The sequence below is a fragment of the Lipomyces tetrasporus genome (genome assembly GCF_029532465.1).
Source record: "Lipomyces tetrasporus strain NRRL Y-64009 chromosome Unknown POJ06scaffold_2, whole genome shotgun sequence".
Lineage (NCBI taxonomy): Eukaryota > Fungi > Ascomycota > Lipomycetes > Lipomycetales > Lipomycetaceae > Lipomyces > Lipomyces tetrasporus.
Genome location: NW_026611597.1, coordinates 1415749 through 1434499, shown reverse-complemented (window position 1 = coordinate 1434499; position 18751 = coordinate 1415749). Strand labels below are relative to the sequence as shown.

The 18751-nt window shown below is 46.8% G+C and overlaps 9 protein-coding genes across 9 annotated transcripts; 3 read left to right on the top strand and 6 right to left on the bottom strand.

The window, feature by feature from the left end:
• Positions 1 to 80: 80 nt before the first annotated feature.
• POJ06DRAFT_280185 (uncharacterized protein) lies at positions 81 to 2680 on the top strand (the record flags this gene model as incomplete). Its single annotated transcript, XM_056189863.1, has 6 exons — positions 81 to 191; positions 255 to 662; positions 722 to 845; positions 903 to 999; positions 1053 to 1355; positions 1408 to 2680. 6 exons carry the CDS (start codon positions 81 to 83, stop codon positions 2678 to 2680), a joined length of 2316 nt encoding a protein of 771 aa, XP_056046407.1.
• A 294-nt stretch (positions 2681 to 2974) lies between these two features.
• POJ06DRAFT_219122 (kinase-like domain-containing protein) lies at positions 2975 to 4085 on the top strand. Its single transcript, XM_056185583.1, has 2 exons — positions 2975 to 3768; positions 3834 to 4085. Exons 1-2 carry the CDS (start codon positions 3028 to 3030, stop codon positions 4035 to 4037), a joined length of 945 nt encoding a protein of 314 aa, XP_056046406.1. The 5' UTR covers positions 2975 to 3027; the 3' UTR covers positions 4038 to 4085.
• On the bottom strand, positions 4086 to 5238 carry POJ06DRAFT_246161 (uncharacterized protein). Its single transcript, XM_056186747.1, has 2 exons — positions 4564 to 5238; positions 4086 to 4506 (listed from the first exon to the last, which is right to left on the bottom strand). Exons 1-2 carry the CDS (start codon positions 5126 to 5128, stop codon positions 4241 to 4243), a joined length of 831 nt encoding a protein of 276 aa, XP_056046405.1. The 5' UTR covers positions 5129 to 5238; the 3' UTR covers positions 4086 to 4240.
• Positions 5239 to 6177: 939 nt separating this feature from the next.
• Positions 6178 to 8036, bottom strand: POJ06DRAFT_246158 (uncharacterized protein). The gene is made up of 2 exons (XM_056186746.1): positions 7880 to 8036; positions 6178 to 7755 (listed from the first exon to the last, which is right to left on the bottom strand). The coding sequence occupies exons 1-2, from the start codon at positions 7940 to 7942 to the stop codon at positions 6415 to 6417; spliced, it is 1404 nt and encodes a 467-aa protein (XP_056046404.1). The 5' UTR covers positions 7943 to 8036; the 3' UTR covers positions 6178 to 6414.
• Positions 8037 to 8169: 133 nt separating this feature from the next.
• Positions 8170 to 9748, bottom strand: POJ06DRAFT_246154 (uncharacterized protein). The gene is made up of 4 exons (XM_056186745.1): positions 9650 to 9748; positions 9481 to 9591; positions 9315 to 9414; positions 8170 to 9245 (listed from the first exon to the last, which is right to left on the bottom strand). The coding sequence occupies exons 2-4, from the start codon at positions 9499 to 9501 to the stop codon at positions 8443 to 8445; spliced, it is 924 nt and encodes a 307-aa protein (XP_056046403.1). The 5' UTR covers positions 9502 to 9591; positions 9650 to 9748; the 3' UTR covers positions 8170 to 8442.
• Positions 9749 to 9824: 76 nt separating this feature from the next.
• On the bottom strand, positions 9825 to 11921 carry POJ06DRAFT_246151 (uncharacterized protein). Its single transcript, XM_056186744.1, has 2 exons — positions 11619 to 11921; positions 9825 to 11409 (listed from the first exon to the last, which is right to left on the bottom strand). The coding sequence occupies exons 1-2, from the start codon at positions 11681 to 11683 to the stop codon at positions 10092 to 10094; spliced, it is 1383 nt and encodes a 460-aa protein (XP_056046402.1). The 5' UTR covers positions 11684 to 11921; the 3' UTR covers positions 9825 to 10091.
• POJ06DRAFT_246150 (ribosomal protein S17e) lies at positions 11922 to 12881 on the top strand. Its single transcript, XM_056186743.1, has 3 exons — positions 11922 to 11992; positions 12057 to 12398; positions 12456 to 12881. The coding sequence occupies exons 1-3, from the start codon at positions 11990 to 11992 to the stop codon at positions 12477 to 12479; spliced, it is 369 nt and encodes a 122-aa protein (XP_056046401.1). The 5' UTR covers positions 11922 to 11989; the 3' UTR covers positions 12480 to 12881.
• Positions 12882 to 13101: 220 nt separating this feature from the next.
• Positions 13102 to 14259, bottom strand: POJ06DRAFT_235893 (uncharacterized protein; the record flags this gene model as incomplete). The annotated part of the gene is made up of 3 exons (XM_056185863.1): positions 13102 to 14048; positions 14089 to 14158; positions 14239 to 14259. 3 exons carry the CDS (start codon positions 14257 to 14259, stop codon positions 13102 to 13104), a joined length of 1038 nt encoding a protein of 345 aa, XP_056046400.1.
• Positions 14260 to 16258: 1999 nt separating this feature from the next.
• On the bottom strand, positions 16259 to 18751 carry POJ06DRAFT_59520 (kinase-like domain-containing protein). Its single transcript, XM_056191251.1, has 3 exons — positions 18357 to 18751; positions 17187 to 18268; positions 16259 to 17127 (listed from the first exon to the last, which is right to left on the bottom strand). Exons 1-3 carry the CDS (start codon positions 18376 to 18378, stop codon positions 16402 to 16404), a joined length of 1830 nt encoding a protein of 609 aa, XP_056046399.1. The 5' UTR covers positions 18379 to 18751; the 3' UTR covers positions 16259 to 16401.

Here is an 18751-nt window from a genome sequence, read left to right as displayed (position 1 = left end):
CGGATCTATCCCGGTGAGCTTTTGTTGTGACATCAGATCTTGCTACGCAATGATCTAACAGCATAGAACAATATGCATATATGTGTGATTTAAAGCGGACCCTAGATGCTGGCGGTAATTGCATACTGGAGATGCCCTCAGGGACAGGAAAGACGGTGTCGCTGTTATCTCTCACTATCGCCTATCAAATGGTGAGTTCCTGCCCAATCAAGAGACAACAAACCTCGGGATATTGACTGACAGCGACTCAATAGCACTATGTCGAGCACAGGAAGATCGTCTATTGCTCGCGTACAATGTCTGAGATCGAAAAAGCCCTGACCGAGCTGCGGAGCTTGATGGCTTATCGCGAAAAGGAACTGGGGAAACCCGAGAGTTTTAGGGGACTGGGTCTTACAAGTCGGAAGAATTTATGCTTACATCCAAGTGTTAAGCGGGAAAAGAAGGGAACGGTGGTTGATGAGCGATGTAGGAGTCTGACGTCTTCCTTCGTCATGGAAAAAAAAAGAGCTGGTGAACCTGTAGAGTTGTGTGATTACCATGAAAACTTATACGAACTAGAACCGCATGATTTAATACCAGAGGGGGTGTGGACATTTGACGAGCTTCTGAAATACTGCGAGAAAACCAAGCAATGTCCTTATTTTACTGTTCGAAGGATGGTAGGTGCATACCAAAGTCTTCATATTGATATTCATTTCCTAACATGTAGCAATTTTAGATGCCGTTTGTCAATGTTATTATCTATTCTTTTCACTACCTGTTGGACCCAAAAATCGCGGAGCGTGTTTCCAAGGAGCTCTCGAAAGATAGTATCATTATTTTCGACGAAGCGCATAATATAGGTAAGACACTGGCACGGCCTACTGTCATCTGGCGGACTAGGAACCTAACTCTGCTAGACAATGTTTGCATCGAATCCCTTAGTATCGATCTGACCGAATGGTCCCTGCAAAGAGCGAGCCGAGGTGTCGACAACCTGGCAAAACAAATCGATGAGTATGTTATTCTTGAGCTAGTGTATCCAATCAAGTTCTAAAAGGTCCCGTTAGAATGAAGACTACAGATTCCGAGAAGTTGCAGGAAGAATATCAAAGACTCGTGGAGGGCTTACGCGAAGCAGACCAAGCTCGGGAAGAGGACGTTTTCATGGCCAATCCAGTCCTACCAGATGACCTTCTGAAAGAAGCCGTCCCGGGCAATATTAGGAGGGCTGAGCATTTTGTGGCATTCCTCAAGCGATTTGTTGAATATCTAAAGACCCGGATGCAAGTACGCCACGTCATTTCAGAGACCACGACTTCCTTTCTCCAGCATTTGAAAGACATAACATTCATCGAGAGAAAACCACTGAGGTATGCTGCGTTAGGAAGATGGCTATCTATGCTGTCTCTCACGTGTATATAGATTTTGTTCAGAGAGACTCACATCTCTGGTACGAACGCTTGAGCTTGCACATGTCGACGATTTCCTAGCTCTGAAGGAAATCGCTACTTTTGCAACTCTGGTATCCACATATGAGCAAGGCTTTATGCTGATTCTAGAACCTTTCGAATCTGATACAGCCACAGTTCCCAATCCTATACTCCACTTCACATGTCTCGATGCTTCGATCGCAATTAAGCCTGTATTTGACAGATTTAGCTCAGTAATTATAACTAGTGGCACTATCTCACCTCTTGATATGTATCCAAAGATGCTCGATTTTGAGACAGTACTGCAAGAATCGTACACAATGACATTGACACGCCGATCGTTCTTGCCACTCATAGTGACGAGAGGATCTGATCAAGTTGCTATCAGCTCTCGCTTTGAAATTAGAAATGATCCAAGCGTTGTACGGAATTACGGGAATTTGTTCATCGAGTTTGCCAAGCTGACTCCGGATGGCCTCGTGGTATTCTTTCCTAGTTATCTCTATATGGAGAGTATCATCAGCATGTGGCAGACCATGGGAATCCTAGATGAGGTGTGGAAGTATAAGCTGATCCTCGTCGAGACGCCGGATAGTCAAGAAACCAGTTTAGCTCTCGAAGCCTTCCGAACTGCATGCTCTAACGGACGTGGCGCAGCGCTTCTTTGCGTCGCTCGCGGCAAAGTCTCCGAGGGAATCGATTTTGATCACCATTATGGCCGGACCGTGCTTATGATAGGCGTGCCTTTCCAGTACACAGAGTCGCGTATACTTAAGGCTAGATTGGAATTCTTGCGAGAAAATTACCATATTCGGGAGAATGATTTCTTGTCATTTGACGCCATGCGTCACGCAGCTCAGTGTCTGGGACGTGTCCTTCGGGGTAAAAATGACTACGGAATCATGGTCTTGGCTGACAAGCGATTTTCTCGGAAAAGAACCCAGTTGCCGAAGTGGATTAACCAGGCGCTTCTTGATTCGGATGGCAACCTTTCTACAGACATTGCAGTTGCAGCAGCGAAAAAGTTCTTAAGAACTATGGCGCAGCCAACAAATCCGAAGGATCAAGAAGGAGTGAGCGTCTGGAGTTTAGGCGACTTACTGAAAGTACAGGAAGAGCAGCGTGCTGAAGTTGCCCTGCAGCCGGCTAAAGAAGCGACTGTTGATGACGGCAACATGGATCGGTTTGCATTTATTGACGATGACGACAGCGACTATGGTTATAACGAGGATGATGAATACGCAATGATGGAGATTGATGAGTGATGTACCATAGGTGGTGTTATGTCGAAAATGGCCGGCGTTCTTTGTTATTCTCATCTTACTATCATGAAGCTTTTACAACATGCCACAAGGTTGCTTACAATATCCGGGACCAAAGTGTTTTTGCCGTACTTAATAGTAAGCTGTGAAATGAAAATGTAAAAGAAAAGTTAAGAACTGCACTAATCAGGTATATGTTCGTGCATTAAGTACGATCAAGCCACACTGTGTTGTGACTTGTTGTAGTGGTGTGGGTAAGGTGTAGTTTGGAACATGCAGCATCGTATCCGATCTTTGGACCACCAACAGATTAAAGTACACCAGAAAATGGAGGTATAAGCCATGGAGAGATGGACTCGATACACAATTATACCGACATCGATTTCCATGCGGAAGGCGCGTTCTCGACGATTTATCGGTGTCGCCCTGTACCAACATCCCCATTCTCTTCTTCGTATAGTGAGGTTGTGTTGAAGGTCTCTAATCCTACCTCGCAGCGAGCACCACATTCGCCAATACGGGAGAGTGAATTACTGCAGAACTTGCGGCACAAGCATGTGATACCCCTCCTCTCAGCATTCTACGACGATTCCGATTTAGTGCTGGTGATGCCGTATGTGCCTCTACATTTCACTGGAGATGTCGTGATTGATTCAGCTACAAGAGCCACTGTCGTGAGAGATATAACGTCAGCAATTGCCTTTTTGCACAGCCAGCGATTAATACATCGGGATATCAAGCCACAGAATATTCTCCTTGCGTCGAAATCAGGGCCAGCTTATCTTTCAGATTTTGGAACTGCCTGGGTTCCAACTACTACGAAGCTGTTGCTGAAGCACTTGCAAACTGACGTTGAGCCTGTGAATGCGAAGGTGACGGACGTCGGGACTGGGCCGTATAGAGCACCCGAGCTACTGTTTGGCTACCCTGAGTATAGTGAGAGCATCGACTTATGGAGTTGGGGATGTGTCATCGCGGAACTTTGGCATGGAAGACCTGTCTTTGACGATGATAGCTCAGAAAGCAGCGAGATTTCATTGGTGAATGCAATTTTCCGGAAACTGGGGACGCCTGATGTACAAACATGGCCAGTAAGGCTCCACATTCTTCTTTCTGACCTCATAGTATAGTTGGATCTAGCTAACAAACGAATTAGGAAGCAGAAGCATTTCCAGGATTTGTTCATATTCACTTTGTTAGATACCCGCCACAGCCATTTGAGCAGCTGTTGCCTGATGCACCACCCGAGGCAATCGAAGTTATTGCCGGTCTTTTACGTTACGAAAGTGGACAACGAACCGCTGCCGAAAAGCTCTTGCACATGAAATACTTTTCTTTTGCCGGCAATAATATAGAATAGGACATTTAAATATAGACAATCAGATGTCGTGGTCCCATGGCGTAGGCATTAATGATACTCTACAATGAAGAAACTTGTGGCATGTCATATTCGATGTCGCATTAGATACAATTGTGCCAAGGAAAAATTTCCAACAACGCTGCATACTCTGAGAATCGTATTCCGCAAAATTGCTTTCCTGCATTGTACTGTGTGGGCCGGCCTTACTTTGTCGCATTCCATATCGCGGTCGAGATTTTACTAGCGCCTCGACCAATATATCCTTTGACGTTTTCGATTTCATCGTCCGCGTTATTCGCGAGGCGCAGAGCGATATCTTTGGCCCGTTCTACGTAGTCATTGCCTTCGCTTGAAGGTGGCACTTCCGATCGTCCAAAGTACTCGTCCGAAGATATAGCTGGGGCATTGTCGAAATCGTCTAATCGTCTGGCTAACTGACGTTCTTGGTCAGGATCTAACAAATTGCGTCCTTCGTATCTAATTAGTCCCATGGATCTATTTACTTTGAATTGGCAGAGTAATATACCAAAGTACTCGTCTGACGAGATGCATTTCTGATGCTCGAAGCGCGTGCTGGTATTCGAATCCGTGGAGCTCCTACCTGATTCGCTAGACATCTGACTTGGCGTGGCAATTGTCTGCCCAAAGCTAAGTCGTGGAGCTCCTGCAGCAGTACCAGTTTCTGTTGAACTGGTCCGATTGGTCCTGTTAATCTGAGGCGCCCACGTATATAAGTCACCTGTCGTGGCCTCTTTTTCTTCTGAAGCAAATGTCATCCAGTCCGTGTCAATGACATTTTGCCTTCCAGCAGGAGGCATTATTTGCGTAGCTTCCTCCATCGCACTTTTCTCGAGTTCTTCAAAAGACGGCATGTCTGTAGATAACTTTTTGGCGCCCAACTTCTTGGTCGGTCGACGCATGCCCTGCGACCTGTGGCTCAGGATCTTACTATCTCGTCCAGCCTGATTCATTGGTACTGATGACTGGGCACCCTTATTTACTCCGGTATGCCGATCGGGTAGAGTGCGTGAAGCCGATCGGTCGATGCTGTCGTCCGTCTCGGTGCTCTTGCTGATGCGTTTCGTTGCCATGACAATCTCTGACCGTTTCGTGCTCGTAAGTTTCAGGCAATTATTGTAGTTTACCCCGTATAAATTGTCGTGTATTCACAAAGATTATTTATGATTTTGAAATACTTCGGAGACAGGAATGAGAAAACATGGATCGCTTAAATCTCCCGCCGCACCCCACAAATTACAAATTCGTTGGGAGGTACCAGCTCTTGCACGTTATCCAGCCGTACCCCGTCACGATGTCATCACGCTAACATGATGCAAATACTAATAGGGGTTTCGGCAAAACGGATCAAGTTTAACTACATCCCAATGTACACACTCAAGTTTACATCAGCGCATTCGCGTGACAGACAGTGCATAGCCCAGAGAAGCGTTGTCGAGTGAAGCCGTTCCTGATCAACGTTTATGTCATGGGCTCTACAGCAACTAATAATACGTTCCTCGGTGCAACCGGTCCGTACAAGGTAAGCGAAGCCTCGTTGGTTCAAACCGCGAACATTCCCTGTGAGGCGCTGGTGCCACAAGGGCGAAACCCGGACGAAACCCGGACGCTACAATTGAAGCTGCCGAGTAGCAGCCACGGGGACTTGCAAGTTGGTGTCAGAAATAGTGACCAGTCCACTAGCCCGTGTGGGGTTGGCCACAAGGTGCTCAGGAAGCTGACAAAAATGTAATGGATGATGTTATTGCTCTTGATCTCTCCTCATTGGCGATGAAAGTGGTCGAATCCTGAATGACATCCCGATCACGGTTTGTACGTGTACGTCGCATGGTGAATCCGAATATTAAACAAACTAATCTTTGTCGCAAATGCGCAACTTCGCTCGATTTTGGCATGAGCACAGACTTCCTTGATCGATCACTTGCTTGCCTCGTGGCGTGCGGCTCATTACTATGGCTGCCACTCGTGCATCTTCTCGGAACGGAGGGCACAGAATCGAACGCGCATGTCCAATAAGTAAAGCCGGGTAAATGTGTCCCGGTCCGTTCTGGCCGTCTTACTGCGACCCCCGGCCGGTGGCCAGTTCCGAACTCCGGACTTCGCCACAAATTCTGGGTCACTGTTATGCTGTCTATGTCACCTCTCTATTATACTATAACACTAATATGCAGCAAAACAAATTTTGAGACAAAGCGAACAAAGAATCAAACGTTGGCTTCTACAGTTCAAAACATGTCTGCTGTACTCCTGACAAAACATTAATAAACAAATAGCATAATAAAGACAAAGACCGTATGAACACAATCCCAATACCTCCAGCTCTATTGCCAATTCCATGGTTAAATTTCACAAACTCCTCTTACTGGCGCAAATAGTCTCTCATAATATCAGAGAGCTTACTCGCGCCCTGCTCTAGAATGTCCTTGATATTGCCCATCTCCTCACCATTGGCAATTTTGCTAGCGAAGTCCCTGGCGACGCGCTCTAGATTGCCGAAATCACCATCGGCTTCCGGCTCCTCCTCCTCTCCGCGACCGAAATAGGCACTCGATGAGATCGCTGACGCCCCATCGAATGCTTGAAGTCGTGTCCTAGCTTCGGTCTGTGCCGCCGAATCGTACTGGTTTCGACCAAAGTACTCATCGGATGAAATGGCTTTTTGATTGCCAAACTTGCTTTGAACCTCTCCGGCCGGTTCTGGAGTACTCGAAACACCAAATCCCAGCTTCTTCGGCCCAGGCGCCGGAGTAGCTGGCTTTGAAGTCGCAGCCGTCTGCCCGAATCCCAGCCGCGCTACACCTAGTCCCAACCTCTCGACGGACTCAGTAGACGACGCTGGCGCATAGCCGCCAGCAGACTTCACTGAAGGAAGATCTTCATTTCTAGTAGTGCTCGCCCGCTTCTCGTTCTCGATGTCGTAACCAAGCTGCGCAATCCTCTCTGCCTCCTCCTTGGCCTTCCGCTCAGCCTCCTCAAAATCTATAGCCTCGGTTGTGCCTTTCTTGGCGACGATTTTTTGAGACTTTTTTGGAGCCAAGATTCCCGTTCCTCTTCGCGCGCCACCAATCGTGCTTGTACCAGTTTTCGATCGTAAAGCGGACGAAGATGTGATAGTCCGAGCTGGTCCTACAGCTCCGTTTCCATTCCCACCGTTGCTGCTCAAGCTCGTTGTGCTGCTATTATTTGAATCACCATTGCCAATCAACGGCGACGGCGTACGGCCAACAATTGGCGGCGTAGATGCACGCGACACGGCGGGCGAAATCGGCCTTCTCACGGCAGGCTTATCCCAGCTTGAGAAGAAATCATTATCGGTGGCGGTATCGTTCGGTGTGGCAATATCTAACCCGTCATCATCAAGCACAACTTCATCTGGATATATCTTCGCGTCCTCAGCAGCGCGTCTCTTCAATTCGTCTTTGTACATCGTCGCGGCTCGGGATGTATACTTTGTCTTCGCGTCTTTGGAATTCAACGCCGAGCTTCCGCCATTCCGCGTAAAATATTCACGCGCCTTCGTATTACCACCTACTTTCATAAGACGGAGCTGGTCCCATGACCATGTATCCAGGTTAGACGATCTCACAAACGAGATATGGACTCCTAGGTTGCGGTGAATGGACGAGCAATCTAGACAGAGATAGATTGCGAAAGGGACCGATGTCCACGTCGGATTTTTTGCACCGCAATCAAAACACATCTACACCCAGTCAGATTTCATATGCATATGCCTTTTTGCCTTGAACAATTATGATATACTGCAAGTTGAGTAGCCAGTTACCGCAGTAAGTGTCATGGGAGATTTACCGATATAAAGCACGTACCTTGTTTCCCCGCTCTGATCGCAATTTATCGAAAATTGCCAATGATTGCTGCTTAGACGCCATTATTAGAAAAGACCCCTTGTAGTCGTTCGCAGCTGGCTTGAATAGAGAAATCAACTTAAAAATGCAGTAAACCTGAAAATCCACACTGTTGCACCCAACTGTAGTCAAAATCAAGATGGCTGCAGCAAGAGCTAGAAAAGGGTCGACCACCGCTGTAAGTCTACATCAGCTTGGCAAGTTACGCTGCAAACGACAATGGCTGGGGCAGATACAGCCCCAAGTGACCGCGCACAAAGTATATTGCGAGCCCTTACCCATGTGGCCCCTTGTAGTTCGAATAATGATTCGAAGTCCTGACTTTTCAATTATGCCGATAGACAACATACACGAGCCGATTAAACCAAGTCTAAAACCGACTATTTGCATATTACAAACTCTTCTATATACTTGATCATTACTCATTCCACCGATAAACAAATGCCAAAAATCACTTGATAACTTTTGTTCTTCCCAAATAATGCTAAGTGCCAATACGTTATATATTGCGAATTATTCGCGCGTTAATGGGTAACGGAAAGGATGAGCTTGCCTCCTTCAGTCTTGAAGACTAGTCGTCGCAAAAGCTCCGCCTTCGTGATGCTATGCGTCTCCTTGTTCCTGCGAAGATGTTTAACAAGACTCTTAAAACTAACGGTACCGCCACGCGCAACCACGGAGTGGATATGAGACTGTATCACGTCGTCAGGCATTTCACTCTTCTTCGTGCCATTGGCAATACCATTACTCTTCGACGCCTCAGCCTCAACTTTAGTCTTCTTGCCTGCCGGCGTAGTCGTGGCAGTATGAACCTCGTCATGCGAATCAGAATCAGAAACGGATTCGGAGGATTGCGTATTCCTTTCCTTAGTTTCGTCAAGCTTTCGCTTGTTATTGTCCTTTCTGCCCTTCTTATCGGCCTTCGCCACTAAACCGTTGCTTTCAATAGTCTCAGCGCTCTCCGGCTGAGGTATATTCTCTTGCAACTTGTCCGTGACATTTGTCATGTCTTCCTTCTTTTCAGCAGCAACGTCTGTGGACCCATTCGACGTAGTCTCCTTCTTCTTGTCTTTCTTGCCTTTTTTATCAGTCTTATCCTTTTTGTCCGTTGTCGGTGACTTATGGACATTACTCTCCGCCGAAGATTCAGACTCCTTGGCAGTAGTCGCAGTAGGAGGTTCTAACTCTATCGTTTCAGGAGCCTTCTCTTCCTTCTGCTCCGTCGCATTAGCGCCCTTTTTCTGCTTTTTCGCGGGAGCCTTGTATAGACTCTTCTGGTATTTTTCAGCCTCCGAAATACAGCTCGTGTGCTTCTGGAAGTCCAAGCCTACATCAATTCGTCTCCAGTTAATATTCATTCACCTGCTAATAGCATTCTACAACTCGAATTCCCTACCTTGAAACGTCGTCTGGCAGTCTAGGCACGTGAAATGGGCTCCATGGCAGGACCCTCGGTGCTGCATCAATTTCTTCTTAACGACCGTGTCGTTGCAAACCTAATTCATTTGTTAGCACGTCAATGTAGGACTAATCAATTCACCGGGCGTGCTGAGTCGACATACCTCACAAGAAAAGCTGACCATTGTTGTAACAGTTTGATGGACAATCGACTTGTATTGTCGCGTGCTCTAATACTGAGCTGATTGTGAAATATCTCATTAGAAATTTCCAAACTCGAAAACAAGATTAAATCTAGGAACACAAAATCCTATAAGTTGGTATCATACTTACAATGTGACTCTTGACTAGCCAAGTAGTCGAGACGTTTTCCTTGCTTTGCCTGACGTATACACAAGAGTTCCCAAGAAGTTTTCCTGGTAAAAAATTCGGAGCTCCCAAGTCCCAAACGTATAAAGTTTAACAAAAGTTTCCCACCTTGGGTCTAGGCATGTCATTACACTTAAGCCCTCGCCGACCACTATCGTCGAGCTCGTGTCCGCGCCGATGCAGAGGCTTTCTTACTGTGGATGGATGGCTTGTTAAATTAGCTGAGCCCTATTGTCTGTCTTCAACGAATTCCATAGATTGTACTATCATCAAAAGCATACTATAATACAAAAAACCGAGCTTCATAATATGTACATTTTTATATTCCTACCTTGAACTCCCATGCAATACATAACCATCCCTAATGCAAATGCCAACTAGAACTAAAACATAACCATACGAGAGTCTAACTCAACCATCTCTGGTTCTGGAAGAACTCGTAAATTCGGGCTGTCTTGTTCACGTCGATCTTAATAAGCTCTCTAGCGGTACGCTTCTTGAGAATACCGCCAGTGCGTAATAGCTCTCTGAACAAAGTCTCTTTAATAACCAGGTATGGCTTTGGAAGAATGCGAAGCTGACTACATAGCGCCTGCTCCGCTGGACTCAATAAATCTAGATCAGCAGCATGAGAAATATCGAGCGGGTTCGCCACCGGCTTTCTGAATGTCTTGTTGTTAACATCTGTGCCAGCGGTGACCGACGAATCGCGTTGTCGACCCGAAGTAGGCGTTGCTGAGCCATATCTGCTTCCTGACGTTGGTACCAGAGAGCCAAGTCCAACAGTATTTCTAGCGATCAAAGTGCGCTGTGCCTTGTCTCGCTCATACTTTGTAGCCATCTCGAATGTTTGAATACCGTTCTGGCGGAACTCTTGAAGTTCGGCTATTCGTTTTCGAATTTGATGTTCTTCCAATAGACATTCGGAAAAGTCGGCGTAATCATCCTTCACCATCAATCGTGCGAACGGCTTGGTCTTGTTTAGCAATTCGCGCTCTTCACGTGTGCGTTTCTTCTCATTCGTGACAACTTTTCTGTACTCTAACAATCCATGCTCAAGAATAACACGTTTTCGTTCCGCACGGCTCGTGAGACGCGAGTAGTAAATATCGAGGACGGTGAGCTTCAGCTCAACCTCACCTTCACCGTCATCGGGATCGAAAACCATGTCCTTCACAGCAAGCTCCGCCTCGTTCTCATATTCCGTCTCAAATTCGAGGCGACCAGGCATATAACCTTGGACTTCGTGGCATGACGGCACCGACGCTGTGGGCTTCTGCTTCGGTAGTGGCATAGCTGTTTGCTGAGCTCGCCGTGCATCTAACCTAGCTTTCTTTCTCGCTACAAACTCCGCAGGAGTGATTTCAAACTTTCGCTTCATGTTTGGGATCGGGTACGACTCGGATTTGGCGTACACGTCGAGATAGTGCTGATCAACCTCTTCCTTACTTCTGCCGCCGATATGATCTGCGATATCCTGCCAATTTCCAAGACCAAGGGTTTCTGCCCCTTCGACGAGCAGCAATTCCTCATCCGCGCCCCAGTCTTCCACAAATATTGGATACGCATGTTGCTCAACAATCGAATAGTCGTGGTACGGCTTGTGTGTGCCAGAGCTGGCGCCTGACGCGAAACAGGGAACACATAGATCGTAATCTTGACATACGGCGCAGCGAACTCGGACAAGATGAGTGCAGTCGCAGGAGCAGACGTCGCAGTGGAACCTATTGGTGACAGAGTGCATGTTAGCAATAGGACATCCTGTATAGACGTGGTAACGGCGGGCGGGCCATGCCAACAATGCCGATGGGATCGAGACGCATCGACGGGTGCGACCCTACCCAGTACAAAGGTGGCGGCCACCAACAGAGCACATTTGCTAACGCTCCACCAGCAATTGCTCACGCAATACGCAAAAGTGGAGAGTACTTACTTCACTCCAGGCTCTGCAGCCTTGACGTGATCCGCAGTCGTCAGTTTTCGATGGATGACTGTCATGATGGCCCAAAACGTCGTCTATTTCGAGGAACGGGGGGAAAACAGCCTAATGCCAATGCGAACATGCAACAATCGCAGATCTGGGCTGGGGTATTGATTGTGGCGTCAGCACTGCCACTTAGTGACAAAGCCACATTGTAGGGCTTGAGTTGAAGTGCAATTCTAGCAGTCACAAATTAGGGCTTGCTAAGCCAACGGTTGCCCGAATGCACATCACCCCCAGATGGCACCGCGGATCTGAATTGCAACTGTCAACGTTCGACAAACGCTATCCTTACGTTCGGCCGATAATACATAATATTCACAATGGTATGCTACTTTGACCTTAATTAAATTGATTAAATATAGTATGTGATCGCTCACCTTTATTCAGGGTCGCGTTCGTACGAAAACCGTCAAGAGAGCCTCGAAGGCCATTATTGAGCGTTACTACCCAAAGCTCACCACCGATTTCGAGACGAATAAGCGACTCACCGACGAGATCGCCATTATTGCTTCCAAGCGGTTGCGCAACAAGATCGCTGGCTACACAACCCATCTTATGAAGCGAATTCAGAAGGGTCCTGTCCGTGGTATTTCGTTCAAGCTTCAGGAAGAAGAGCGTGAACGAAAGGATCAGTATGTTCCTGAGGTTTCTGCCCTCGATTTGTCGCAGCAGCCTGATGGTCAGCTCGACATTGATGCTGATACTAAGGATTTGTTGAAGTCTCTTGGAGTATGTACCCCGATGGTTCTTACAGGATGAATAGGAACGAAAGCTAACTTGTCACAGTTCGAGCGATTATCTGGCCACTAAATTTTTGTACATTATCAGAAGGCAATATAATAAATAATGAATATATGTTTATACTCGGTACATAGTATTTACGGATGGAATTTGATCAGGATAAGCAAGAAAGCAAGAATTGCACTGCATTCTGGTCACTTTGCACCGGTTGGAAATTCATATCCGACTGGAGATCGACACGGACTGGACTCTGTCCGTATTCGTTCACTCCTATCATACGGAGTGTCCGTTGATGTAGGTGTGATCATTGAGCGCTGCAAACACAGATATGGCATGGGATATGACACTTGGAATCGTAATGATTGGTACCAGTAGCAAAATCTCAGCATCCCACCGCCATGAATTCAATAAATTTTACAACATTGTCAGATCCAGGCAAATCCTGAACTAGTCATGGAAACGGAGCCCGTTGGCCTGACACATTGTAGCGTTATTCTGGAGAAATGGAATGCAGTGGTTTAGAGCGCACTCTATTACTTGCTATTGTAAGGAAAGACTGGACGATAAACACACATCTAAATCGTTCAGTAGACAAACTAATCTCGATTTGATTAATGAAGGGCAAAGCAAGAAATTATACAGACTAACGCTAGCTCACAGCAAGTAAACATAGAAATTAAAACACTTATTTTTAAGTGCTATAGCCGCACTCACCACCAGCTTCATTAACAAGATTAGCAGCTCGGATTCTGATCCTCTCTTTCTCGCTCAGGAGACCCTTAAAACGTCTATCTAGCATTTTAACATGGTCGTCAATTTTCGTTTCTAGTGCAGCGAGTGCTTCTGCTTTTCGTTTTCGAACGTCCGCGGCACGTCTGATTAGGTCAGATGCGCGAGCAAGCAAACTATCGCCCGATTTTTGCCAGTCCTCCAGCGTCATCTCACCATAAGCATGCTCAGTTGCACTTGGGACTTGGTTAGCCCGCTCGAAATCAATTGCGAGATTGTCAGATGGATGAGGGCTCGTAATTGGGATCGCTCGCGGATAAGGATAGGGCCCGGGGGATAGAATCTTCTTCGCAGTCGACACTTGCTGAAACCTTTGTATAGACTGAGCCGCTGGCGGCTGTTGGTTATGGTCTGAGGAAGTGTGATGACTATCTGGTCGCGAATTATGGAATAACTGGAATTCCAGCACCGGCCTAGTAGTAGAGTCCCCTCCCGGTACATGATTGGCCGATGAAAGATTTCCATATTCTTGCTCTTCTTTGGCGAAGTCATTGTAGTCAGTCCTGAGTGATGTGTCCGGTGTGACACTCATACTATTGCTATCCGCACTAATTGTTGTGTTGTCCGTCGTAGTGAACGTTGCATTCGCCATATCGCTGTCACGATCTCCACTGGGGGATTCTAACACTCGAGTAGATGTATCCTCAGTAACACCATCTTGCCTAGCAACGGTATCCGACTGAATATATGCCTCGAAGTCAATCCCGTCATCGTCAAAGCTCAAATTGTCATCATCAGTTAAGTCTGTCACGTCGGCTTTGGGAGCTGTAACGCGAGTGGATGTGACCTCTTTCGGCCGTCGTTGAGAGGAACGCGTCTTACCTAGAAGTTGTTTGCAGTCAGGTGAGTCTACAATTGACAAACAATGGATGGATTAAATAGGATCAACCTTTCGAACTTCCAGATTTCATAGCATGCGGAGCTGGTTTAAATGAGAAGCCAGTTGGCAATTTCAAACTCTGAATGTCAAGTTTGGCGGCCTCATCTGCTCAGCAAAATGATTAATTTAATCTTCTTAACACTGGAAGAATGCAATTACTACTCGTCCCAGTCGAAACATTCTGGCGATTATTTAGAGATCCTGGAGGACCCATTGGATTGGTGGAACTATTTGTAGTTGAACTGCCCGAGGCCGACTGTTGCGGGTGACTTGTGCCCAACTCAGACGTTGCCACAAACGGTACCCTATGAGATGCTGGCATCGAAACACGTATAAATTCTCTGATATACTACCCGGAAATTGGCGCACAAATCGATTCGTCGTTTGCGATATCCAGTTTGTAGGAATAACCGGTGGGCAGAGCCTCGTCGCGTGGCCGGCGAACAACGTTTTGGCCTGAGAACGTTACATGCGCGCCCGAACCCGACGAGATCGTGCGCTTGTTGCCAGGCTTGAACCAACCGCTAACAGTCGCTCCTCACTAGACGTAATAATCTTGCTCAACGGTTGAACCTACTTTAGCCGCTGTTTGTGAATCATATTAGTTATCTAGAGTTGCTTGGATTGTTGAGTTTTGGTGCCAAAATGTCCCTTCACATTTGGCTGAAAGATGTTAATCTTACGCGATGGCATTGGTCTGTCTTAATCCTATTTGATCCAGTGTCCGAATCCTGACGGTCGGACATGCGCTATGTGATGGTCAAGCAGATTACCTTTGCAAAAGCCACGGCGCAAATCAGATACGCTGTGTTAACAGACGTGAAATCAAGTAATCTGTCTGACAAATGCCTAATGTTTCGTGTAGGCACTGTGAAAAGAGAGGGCGGGAAATTGTACCCGACCGCGGGTCGTTGCCATTCGTCGTCTGGATATTCGAGAAATTTTAAGATTGTAATCAACCGTTAAAGTCTTTTGGTCGGATTTCCTGAAATTTCGGAGTACGTATAACAGAGTGTGCGTTGAAGTATGCTAGTTTTTCGGATATCGCATGCTATACAAATGAGTCACACAATCAGATAGTGACCATGCAATTGTAATCTGCTATTATTGCCGACAACAACTTCGATCTCAGGGAGACACTATCGCGCTCAATCTGATCAGGATGAAGCGTTCGCCTGTTTATCGCTAAAGTCGCTCAGTGCGGAACTACCACCAGTGTTCGGGTCGGAACAGCACGAAATCAGGGTTGCTGTTACTCTCATATTCACGCTGGCTACATCGAGAGGCGACATGCAAATCGGAATCACTACCATTGGCGTGTCGTTCGGGTGACGACCTGCATTGGACAATATCGGCTTTCGTTCTATTGTCATAAGGCGATTTTGTGCAGCTTCTTTGCAGCAGTCGCCGATGTTATTGGCTGAAAGCTAATGGCTGCACACTTCTTGTACGCTATTTAGTGTTTCGTGTCCGGATTTGTGAAGGATGACATCGGTTTGATTTATTTCGGGGACTGGATTAAATCAGCTGCAAATCCTGCCGCGGTCGATATTATCGGCGGACATATGTGCCTGCCAAGTGCAAGTGCAAGTGCAAGTGCAAGTGCAAGTGCAAGTGCCGTGCCAGTTTTCGACCGGAGCACCTCTAAGGTGTTATTGTTGGTATTATCGGTTGTAGTTAGGGCGCAGTTTCATCAGCGTAGTGCGTTCTTTTCTTTGCCACGATTGAATATGCAGTCTTAGTATGGTTATTGGTGCATGTAACTCCTGATATGGACTAGACTACAATGAAGAAGAATTTGGTACAGGTCAGCTCGCATAGAAGTTCGGCAATTGCACGACTCGCAGAAGTTTCGTTCGTGGCCGGAATATGTGGTGTTGGATCGCGTCAGTATTTTGAAGTTTAGCATTCTTGGTCACAAGATCGCCGGTAGGGATAGAGGAGATCGAGCGAGTGGGTCTGGCTACTTTCAGGGTTTGGTTACTGCTCCTTAAACTGTGAACAACTGTTAACCGTTGCTTGATTCCTGTTGACATTGCTTTACAACTCTTCTCGAGTCTATCCGATCGACAAGCTGCACTGTAGTGTATTCCCTGCTTCTAGACAATCATTTGCGAATAGATGCAAATGCCCTATATATGGCTGAAAGAAACAAAACCTAACTTAAACCTCACTATATATCGCGCCCAAAAAAAAAAAAAAAAAACCAAAAATTGCCAAAATCGGACGTATATCAGTAATAAAACCCAAATACAGCAGTGTCCCGCACCTTACATATACTAACTTATCGACTTCATTTCTGCAGCGACAATTCGTATACAACTAACCGATCACACTGCCAGGTCCAGGTCCTTCTCTTCCGACAGTACTCCCTAGCCGAGTATCAGAGTAGGTCCATCCACCAAACTGACGTTGGACACTTTCAGACAAGTAGTCGTCAACGACTGAGTCTGTTGGCACTTCGCTAGTAAATTCCTTGTCGAAATTAGACGTATCAGTAGCAGATGCAACACTAGGCTTGAATGGTGACGGATATCTCTTGCCCAATAGCTTTTTCCAGTCGATCTCCGCAAAGAACTTGTGTTCCTTAATTTCAGCAGGTCCGTTCGCGCCCAGTCTCTGCTTAGGGTCGCGATTGAGAAGCCCAGTCAGCAGCGATTTCGCATCTTTGTCCATATCATCGGGGAATCGCAGCGGATCCTGCAAAATTTTGCGGTACATCTCGTTAGTGTTTTCATCGTAAAATGGAGGTAAGCCTGTTAGCATCTCATATAGAAGAACACCCAGCGTCCACCAATCAACAGTCTTCGTGTATCCCTGACCCAGTAGCAGCTCCGGTGCGAGGTACTCTGGGGTACCGCAGAAAGTGTTGGTCTTGTCGTCTTCTGTCATATTCAGCTTGCATAGACCGAAGTCACAAAGCGCAATATGACCAGTGTAGTCTAATAGAATGTTTTCTGGCTTCAAATCACGGTAGATAACGTTAAAACCGTGGAGGCACTCGAGTGCACAAAGAAGTTCCGCTGTGTAAAACCGTGATCGATTAAGCTGACAATGGTTAGATAATCTCCTATCATAACGTTCTCTCATTGAGCGCAGTTACTTACATCGAACTTGCCCTCCCGTTGGAGATGGTGAAACAATTCACCGCCGTTAACAAATGCCAAAACAAGGTATAGTTTCTCCGGAGACTGGAAACTAAACTTCAGCGGGACAATGAAGGGGTTGTCGATTTGTGCGAGCACAGTTCGCTCCGCCAGTGTGTGATTGACCTCCGACCGTGAAACGATATGCGCCTTGCGAATTGTCTTCAACGCATAAATTCGAGAAGTGTCCTTCTTTCGCACCTGCATGACCTTACCAAACGAACCTTTTCCTACAACCTTTAACAACTCGAACGAGTCTATCGTCAGCGGCGCATTCTGGTTCGGTTTAAAGGAGACTGCAATGTGGACTTTTCCACTACCCCAAGACACAGCCAACCATTCATCGAATTTGCCGGCTCGTGCCTCCAGCTTCGGAGCGACTTTGCAAGAACCCAGAAGGATATCCTCATCAGAACGTTTTCGATCCAGACTAGTGCTAGCGCCGGAACCAGGGGTGGAGCTTCCATTTGCGCCAGTTCCAGGGGCACTGCTTGCGGATGACGTGAAAAAGGCCCCGGGATTTCGCACATAAAGTGACAAGGTCAGGGTCTCGTCTCTGCTGACATCAAAGTTTGCGGTCTGCTCCCATTTAGGGGCCTCAATCGTTCCGGAATATGCATCCATAATAACTTGGGTCTTGTCGAACTCGAGAACAAGGTATGGAAGGTAACGCCGTGATCTGGCGTTCGTGGTGGAGAACTGCAGCGCGTTGCTTTGCCCGTGATGAGCATGTGTATAGGATGGTGGTAGAGACAGACCGGTAGCCTCGTGAATAGTAACGCTCAGCAACCCAGGTCTAACTGTAGAAGTTATCGAAAGGGTTTGTCTATGGCTAGGCGAAAATGAACCCTTAGATGGGGCCGCAGCAGGCTCGGCCTGGTGATTCGAATCGTCATGTTTGTTGCTATGGATAAAGTGATAATGATGCGATTTGCTCTTCTCATTTTTTTCCGGCTCCGCAGAGTACGTCTGTGGAGTGATCGTGGATGTCGACGACGAACGCGATGACGACAGGCTAGAAGACAAATGCGTCTCGCGCAGTTCTAGAAATGCTAAGTTAATCTTGCAGCTCAAACAAGGCAGCTCGACTTCCTATATAATATTTTCCAGATTAGACTAGCAAACACTTACTCTTCGTTAATTTCCACGACATGGTATGTATCTACAATATGAATCCTAGTACTGATATCAGATACGATATGCGTCGTAGGGAAATTGTAATCAGAACAAGGAGTGCTTGAAACGCGACAGGTCGGCGCGATGTGCTTACGCAGGGTGCTGATGCCTGTGGCGTATGTGGAACGACAACGTGTGCGCGAAGCTGTTCGCGATGTACCGCGTTATAGAGTGTGAACTAATACTGATACTCTCATATAACGGATTTGAGTAGGCAAACTTGTTCCAGCATATTCTTGCCCATCAATAACTTGCGTGGCCAACTGTCGAGTTTTAATCAGCGTCGGTGTATAGTAGCTCTTCTCGCAGCGGCTGTGCGATTTAAGACATTCGGATCACATCGGCAGCGC

Bases quoted from the DNA above. Each gene is read 5' to 3' on its own strand.
- POJ06DRAFT_59520 (XM_056191251.1), bottom strand. From the start codon at position 18,378: ATGTCGTGGAAATTAACGAAGA. The intron at 18,269-18,356 runs GTAAGTGTTTGC...TAGCATTTCTAG, and splicing joins GTCGTGGAAATTAACGAAGA to AACTGCGCGAGACGCATTTG. The intron at 17,128-17,186 runs GTAAGTAACTGC...AACCATTGTCAG, and splicing joins AACGGGAGGGCAAGTTCGAT to CTTAATCGATCACGGTTTTA.
- POJ06DRAFT_246150 (XM_056186743.1), top strand. The intron at 12,399-12,455 runs GTATGTACCCCG...AACTTGTCACAG, and splicing joins ATTTGTTGAAGTCTCTTGGA to TTCGAGCGATTATCTGGCCA.
- POJ06DRAFT_246154 (XM_056186745.1), bottom strand. From the start codon at position 9,501: ATGGTCAGCTTTTCTTGTGAG. The intron at 9,415-9,480 runs GTATGTCGACTC...CAAATGAATTAG, and splicing joins TGGTCAGCTTTTCTTGTGAG to GTTTGCAACGACACGGTCGT. The intron at 9,246-9,314 runs GTAGGGAATTCG...GAATTGATGTAG, and splicing joins CTGCCAGACGACGTTTCAAG to GCTTGGACTTCCAGAAGCAC.
- POJ06DRAFT_246158 (XM_056186746.1), bottom strand. From the start codon at position 7,942: ATGGCGTCTAAGCAGCAATCATTGGCAATTTTCGATAAATTGCGATCA. The intron at 7,756-7,879 runs GTACGTGCTTTA...GACTGGGTGTAG, and splicing joins GATCAGAGCGGGGAAACAAG to ATGTGTTTTGATTGCGGTGC.
- POJ06DRAFT_246151 (XM_056186744.1), bottom strand. From the start codon at position 11,683: ATGACAGTCATCCATCGAAAACTGACGACTGCGGATCACGTCAAGGCT. The intron at 11,410-11,618 runs GTAAGTACTCTC...TGTCACCAATAG, and splicing joins GCTGCAGAGCCTGGAGTGAA to GTTCCACTGCGACGTCTGCT.
- POJ06DRAFT_246161 (XM_056186747.1), bottom strand. From the start codon at position 5,128: ATGGCAACGAAACGCATCAGCAAGAGCACCGAGACGGACGACAGCATC. The intron at 4,507-4,563 runs GTATATTACTCT...TTAGATACGAAG, and splicing joins CTCGTCAGACGAGTACTTTG to GACGCAATTTGTTAGATCCT.
- POJ06DRAFT_219122 (XM_056185583.1), top strand. From the start codon at position 3,028: ATGGACTCGATACACAATTATACCGACATCGATTTCCATGCGGAAGGC. The intron at 3,769-3,833 runs GTAAGGCTCCAC...CAAACGAATTAG, and splicing joins CTGATGTACAAACATGGCCA to GAAGCAGAAGCATTTCCAGG.